Source organism: Lepidochelys kempii, chromosome 5 (assembly GCF_965140265.1).
Source record: "Lepidochelys kempii isolate rLepKem1 chromosome 5, rLepKem1.hap2, whole genome shotgun sequence".
Classification (NCBI taxonomy): Eukaryota; Metazoa; Chordata; order Testudines; family Cheloniidae; genus Lepidochelys; species Lepidochelys kempii.
Genome location: NC_133260.1, coordinates 71,911,283 through 71,918,225, shown reverse-complemented (window position 1 = coordinate 71,918,225; position 6,943 = coordinate 71,911,283). Strand labels below are relative to the sequence as shown.

The following is a 6,943-nucleotide window of genomic DNA, read 5'->3' as shown; positions in this document are numbered from 1 at the left end:
CCTCCTCACGGCCCCACAGGACCATCCCTCGGGCTGGTTTTGCAAAGCCGCTGCGGACCAGCTGTGCAATTGCAGCCCGAGTCCTGTCCCGGTGCGCGTTGCCCGCAGGCAGGGGCCAGGCTAGCTCCGCTGCACCTGCACGTGGGCCGGCGGCTGCAGCCCCGGGAGCCCGGCGCGTGAGGCGCTGGCCCAGCAGGGGTCACTGCTGCCTCAGCGCCTGGCGCTGCTAGGGCCGGGACAGGCGACCGGAGCAGCCGGGCGGAGGGAGGAGAAGCTGCGCCCGTAGCGCAGGAGCTCGAGCAGCCGCCCTGCTGCCTTGCCGGCCCCGGCCGCCACCATCGCCCCTGGAGACGGACACAGCTGAGCTGCGGCCAGGGGCCGGCCCGGGAGAGCCGCAGGTCCGGCCACAACGTGGCTGCGCGCTCGTTGCTCCCTGGCGGCAGCCCCCGCGATGCTGCTGGAGGGCTGAGGCGGCGGCGGCTCCAGCCACCGGGACACGCTGCTGTTGGGACGGGAGCTGAGGAGAGCAGGGCAAGTCACCGCCCCGGCAGGCGCGGGCAGAGGCGGCCGCGGCGCCCCTTGGCCCTTCCTGAGCCACCGGGGCTTTTCGGAATCCGAGTGCGGGCAGCTGCCGGGGGCAGGTGGAGCCGCGCCCCAGCCCCGTCGGGTCCCAGCCCCGCGCCCGCCCGGCGTGTGAGGCGCTCTCCGGCCCTGGGGAGCTCGCGGCGGGGCGGGCTGAGGGAGCTCTAAGGACAGAGCTGCTGCGCGAGGGGCGCCCCGAAGCCCCAGCCGCCCATCCTCGCGGCAGCGAGCCCGCACGTGCGGCGCCCAGGACGCGGGGGAGCAGCAGCAGCGCGGTGGCGCCGCAGGGGCGCGCTCCGCTCTGCTCAGGAGGAGGAGGAGGAGGAGGGGCAGGAAGGCGAGGAGAACCGGCTGGGCCGGCCGGAGAAGCGGGGTACTTCTGCACATGGCCCCGCGCCATGCGCTGCCAGCCCGCGGCTCTCCTTTCCGCCTCGGTAACTCGCCCCCTTGTCTCTGCCTCCCCTGTAAGGCGGGGGTGGGTCTGTGGCTCTCCCCTGCCTTGCTGTGCTCTAGTTCTGGACAAAAGAGCAGCCTCCGAAATGGGGTGGGAGTGGGAATGTGGCAAATGATTAACCCGGAGACACGGTGAGAACAGGCACGGAGCACAGTGGGTGCTAACACAGCCCATGTGCACAGGGGTTTAAAGAACAGGGCGGAGACTGACCCTCTGCTGTACCTTGGCAGGTGGGACCTGGGTAGGGACTGCGCTCTCCTGGCCCATTGCGACGTGATTTTTCTTTCCCACAGGGCAGCGGAAGGAGCTTCTAACTCCCCGGCCTTGCTGAAGACTTTTGCAGGATGCCCAGGGAGGAGAAGTTGTTTAGTGTTTAGCTCACCATCTTTATAGCAACTGGATACTCAGCTTTCCAAGATCCAAGAAGTACCTGAACGCCTGCATCTCCTGGGATCGTTGTATTGCATTGGGACTGCTGAGATGAATACATTTCTTGTTCATTAGCGGTGGCATTAATTAAATGCGCAGCTTTCCCCCCTTCTGGAGGTTGGGGTCGCCTTTATCTCTCGTTCCCGTTTCAGCCAGACATCAAAGCAGTGATGGGTTGTTTCTGTGCTGTCCCGGAGGAATTTTATTGTGAGGTTTTGCTTCTGGATGAATCCAAGTTGACCCTAACCACCCAGCAGCAGGGGATAAAGGTAAGCACAGGCTGTGTTGTTTTCATTAGGGTTACCTAGGCACTTGTCAATAATGTTTGAAATGCTTTGTCTAAAGCCCAGCAGTAGGAGGTAAATCCTGCCTGGGAAGGTGCTGTTCAGAGAGTGGTTATCTAAACATGCTCACTGCTAATTACTATGAAATGGAGAGGTTATGTACTTTAATTAACATTTGGTTAACTGAAAAGAAGTTTGAATAGTGAATACTTTTTAAAAAGCCCCAAAAGGTGAAAAATCATTCCATAACTTTAATTCTCAGTTACTCCATTGACAGAAATTCACCACAAAAACATGTGTTAATGATGTGTGGCCTTCTAAAAGATTTGCTAGAGTTAATTTCCTAAGGCTAAATGGGTTATTTTATGGCATACACTTGTTTGAACAGCTTCCAGCTGTTCTGAAGGACTCATGACATTGTGTATTAGATATTTATTACATAAAAAAACCAAGAGCTCAAAGTCCATTGCTCAAGAGTTAGGAAATACCAGAATTAAGACCGCCTTTGCAACCTTAATTTGTCCCCTTGTGCATGTGCACTATGATACAATGTTTAATTATGACCATATACTATTTTTTCCACAGTGCCTTATTCAATGTATAATTGGTACTTTGGGAATTAATGAGGGTTGTGTGGTGAATGAGTCTGTAAGATCCTTGCCTTAGTTGCTGCAGAAGTGGAAAGGTGTATGCTATTGGTGGGGACGAGGGCAGGGGGGGTCTAGGCCTGCTGGATGCCCATCCCCTCCACCAAGTGGGAGGAGCCATTGGACTCAGGCTGCCAATTGAATACTGGGGACAATACATGAAAAAACAGACACTGGAGTGAAGGTTAAATGTTAAAAATTGGGAATCTAGCTGAAAGGTGTGTGTGCCTGTTGTGGTTGTTGGGAGATGGTGAACCTAAACCCTCCTGAAGCTAAAGGCTCTGCACTGCCATTAAACCCAGGCCACAAACAAATTCTAGGGACAAGAAATGAAAAAATCAGGGATGGGATGGAGGTAAGAAGTTAAATATCAGGGAACTGGAAAGGGACACCAAGCAGAGAACGCCTGACAGAGCCCATGACTCCTCTAAGCCTGTCTAAGGAGTCAGTGGACACCATCCAGAGTAACTTTGCTTGGAGGCATGACTTAACAAGGGAATGGAAAGAGACTCCACAGTCTCAGAGCACTCCCCCCAGCCCCTGATGCAGCTTCATCATCCTGGAATGATGGATGGCCATGTAGGATGGTGTCAGGGAGGAGGTTGACGAGGAGGTCCTGTGACTTTGTGGGGCAACTGATGGGATGTGTGTAAATGAGGAGATACAGGGGAAAAGTGCCGCCAGAACCTCAATGAAAAGTTCTGGAGGAGCCAGAAGAGGGCTGATGCACTCTACATAGATGTACACCATGGTCTCCCTCTCACTCCAGAAAGGAGAGGTGTTGGGGGAGTTTGTGAACTGCACCAGGTACACACCTGTGCTCGCGGCTCCATGAGTGAGCCACTAACTGGTATCCATGGGCCCTGGGGACCAGAATGGAGTACAGGTTGGCCCAGTGGGGTTCATCCCTCTCCTCATGTGGCAGCAGGTCCCACCACTTTGGATCAGGGTGGGACACAAGGGCAAGGAAGTATATTGGGTAACCTTAAGCAAAGGCAGCTCTACCAGCTCCACCTATAATTACATAGGGATTTATTACCAAGATTTTCAAAACTGGGTGCGTGAAATTAGGCTAATAAATCCATATTTAGTTGAATACCAAGCAACTTCCAGTGACATTTGACTTCAGTGTTCAAATATGGAATTAAAAATCTAAATGTAGGCATGTAGTTTTGAAAATCTTGATATATATTATAATTTATGTTAAATTTACATATTTGGTTGCTCGTAAACACAGAGACTCAGAGATATAAAAGGAGCATCCTACAGAGAGAGGGCATAGAATACAGGACTGGAAGCGACCTGTTGGGTCATCAAATCCAGTCCCTTGCTATCACAGGCAACTCCATCATATAATCCCATTCATAGATTTATCAAGTTCCACCCTAAAACTATTTAGGTTGTTTTCCCCCATTACTCCTATTGGAACGCTGTTCCATAATCCTAGAAATGTGGGACTGGAAGGGACCTCAATAGATCATCTAGTCCAGTCCCTTGAACTGGGCGGAACTAAGTATTATTTAGACCAGCGATTCTCAAACTGTGGTCGTGACTCCTTTTGAATGGCATCGCCAGGGCTGGCTTAGACTTGCTGGGGCCCAGGGCCTCAGCCAAAGCCTGAGGGCTTCAGCCCTGGTTGGCAGGGCTCAGGTTGCAGGCCCCGTATCTGGGGCTGAAGCCCTTGAATGTCAGCTTTGGCCCCCCCTGCCCAGAGCGGTGGGGCTCGGACGGGCTCAGGTTTCGGTCCCCACTCCTGGGGTTGTGAAGTAATTTCTGTTGTCAGAAGGGGTCATGGTACAATGAAGTTTGAGAACCCCTGATCTAGGCCAGTGGTTTTCAACCTTTTTTCATTTGTGGACATCTAAAAAATTTTAAGGTATGAACTCCTTTGGAAATCTTAGACATAGTGTGGACCCCTGGTTGAAAACCACTGATCTCGATCAGTGTTTCCCAAACTTGGGATGCTGCTCGTTCAGGGAAAGACTCTGGCGGTCCCGGCTGGTTTGTTTACATGCCGCGTCCGCAAGTTCGGCCGATCGTGGCTCCCACTGGCCGTGGTTCGCTGCCGATTGGCTGAACCTGTGGACGTGGCAGGTAAACAAACTGGCCTGGCCCGCCAGGGGCTTCCCTGAACAAGCGGTGTCCCAAGTTTGGGAATCGCTGATCTAGACCATTGCTTTCAGTGATTTGTCTAATCTTTTCTTAATAACCTTCAATGACAGAGATTCCACAACCTCCCTAGGTAATTTGTGCCAGTTCTTAACTACCCTTACAGGTAGGAAGTTTTTCCTAATGTCTAAACAAAATGTTTCTTGCTTCAATTTAAGCCCATTACTTCTTGTCCTGGTCTCAGTGCTTAAGGAGAACAATTTATCACCTTCTTCTTTATAACAACCTTTTATGTACTTGAAGACTGTTGTCATGTCCCCCTCCAGTCTTCTTTTCTCCAGACTAAACAAACCCAGTTTTTAAAATCTTTCCCTGTATTTTCTAGCCCATTAATCATTTTTGTTGCACTCCTCTGGACTTTCTCCAGTTTGTCCACATCCTTTCCTAAATGTGGTGCCCAGAACTTGACATAGGGCTCCAGTTGAGGCTTTATCAGTGCTGAGTAAAGTGGAAGAATTACTTCTGGGATCTTGCTTAGAACACTCCTGCTAATACCTGACTCCTCTGATGTAGAAGCCTTCTAATTTCCAGCCTAAATTTATTCATGACCAGTTAATACTCATTTGTTCTTTTGCCAACATTGTCCTTTAGGTTAAATAGCATTTTTCCCTCCCTGGTATTTTATACCCTCCCTCCCACCAAGGTATTTATAGAGAGCAATCATATCTCCCCTCAGCCTTCGTTTTGCTATGCCAAACAAGCCAAGCTCATAAGATAGTCTGTCCGATTCCCCTGATCATCCTAACGCCCTTCTCTCTGTACCTGTTTCAGTTTGAATTAATCTTTCTTGAACATGGGTGACCAGAATTATGCTTGGTCTTACTAGTGCCTTGTAAAATGGCATTAGTACTTCCCTATCTCTGCTGGAATTACCTTCCCTGTTACATTCTAGGAATGCATTTGCTTTTTATTTATTTTTTTAACAGCTGCATCACATTGGTGGCTCATAGTTCTTTTATGATAGACTAATACACCCAGTACTTTCCGCTCCTCTGTCATTTCCTGCTGATGAGTCCTGAACTTATAGTATAAATTCTTATTAGTCTGTAAGTGGATGACCTTGCACTTTGTACTATTAAAATTTAATCTCACTTCTATTACTTCAGTCCTTTAGGTTAACCAAATCTTCTTCTATAATATTCTGATCCTCCTCTGTATAGATGATGCATTCCAACTTTGTGTTCTCAGTCAATTTCTGTTTCAGCAGTTAGCACACTCCTACCTTTTGTTTCATGGTTATTAATGCAAATATTAAATATTGGTTCCCAATCTGAATTTAGAGGAACTCCATGAGTAACCTCCCTCCCTTCCTATGCATAATTTCATAGACCCTCCCAATCCTGAAAGGGCACTGGTATGTGTGGGTCCTTATGCCTACATAGTTCCTGTTGAAGTCAGGACTCCACATGAAAATAAGGGCTTCAGGGTTGGAGCCATATGGAATTCAATAAAAGGAATGGTCCATTTTAACTTATTCTAACCATGGATTTCTATATATAATAATTTTTGTAATTATTATATATGTAACACAGGTCTTTGTTGATAATACGTTGTTACTTGACATTTTAACTTTGAATTAAGCAGGTTTACTAATATTGTTTTACCAGCTGAAAGTTTGAACTGACTCATTAACTTTACTTCTATATCATTAAAGTATTTTTCATGTTAGTGACTTTATTTGTATGTATACATCTAGGTCTGGTCTACACTGAGGGGCAGGGAGGATCGATCTAAGATACGCAACTTCAGCTATGAGAATAGCTTAGCTGAAGTTGACGTATCTTAGATTGACTTAGAATCACTTACTTCTCATCCTCGCAGCGTGGGATCGATGGCCGCTGCTCCTCCATCAACTCCGCTTCCGCCTCTCGCTGTGGTGGAGTTCCGAAGTCGACAGCAGAGCAATCGGGGATTGATTTATCATGTCTACACTAGATGCGCTAAATCGATCCCCGATAGATAGATCACTACTCGCTGATTCGGCGGGTAGTGTAGGTGTGGCCTTAGAGATCCAGGGATTAGTTTGGTTTACTTTGGCATAAGGTACAGGTTGTAGGCCTTTCTATTTATCTTTTTGCTCTGTATCAGGCTTCTGTTGGAGCTTCACATCATGGATCTACCTTCTTCTCTGCGCTCATTCTTTTAACTAGGTCTAATGATGTGTGTGTGTGTGGAGGGGAAATGTCTCAAGTACTGTTTAACGAACCTTGAACTGCCCAAGAAGAAGGGAAAACTCTTAAGTGTTGATAAAAATAGTTAATTTTTATAAATAACAGTTAATCCTAGACAATTTGATGATGTGTCCAATGAATCTGAACTGGGTATTTGATTTAGTATTTATATGGATGTAAGCAGTGTCAGGATGAGCTCCACCCTGA

The 6,943-nt window shown here is 48.6% G+C and overlaps 1 protein-coding gene across 4 annotated transcripts in view; it reads left to right on the top strand.

Moving 5' to 3' along the window:
* Positions 1 to 217: 217 nt before the first annotated feature.
* EPB41L4A (erythrocyte membrane protein band 4.1 like 4A) overlaps positions 218 to 6,943 on the top strand; it is a 222,493-nt gene continuing 215,767 nt past the window's right edge. For 2 of the 4 annotated variants that reach the window (XM_073344691.1, XM_073344694.1), the window contains exons 1-2: positions 218 to 531; positions 1,330 to 1,734. In XM_073344691.1, coding sequence (XP_073200792.1) covers positions 1,636 to 1,734 — 99 coding nt within the window. In that variant the 5' untranslated portion in view covers positions 218 to 531; positions 1,330 to 1,635. Of the gene's footprint in view, positions 532 to 659; positions 1,017 to 1,276; positions 1,735 to 6,943 lie in introns of those variants that run through there. The other 2 variants (XM_073344692.1, XM_073344693.1) reach the window with 2 other exon arrangements.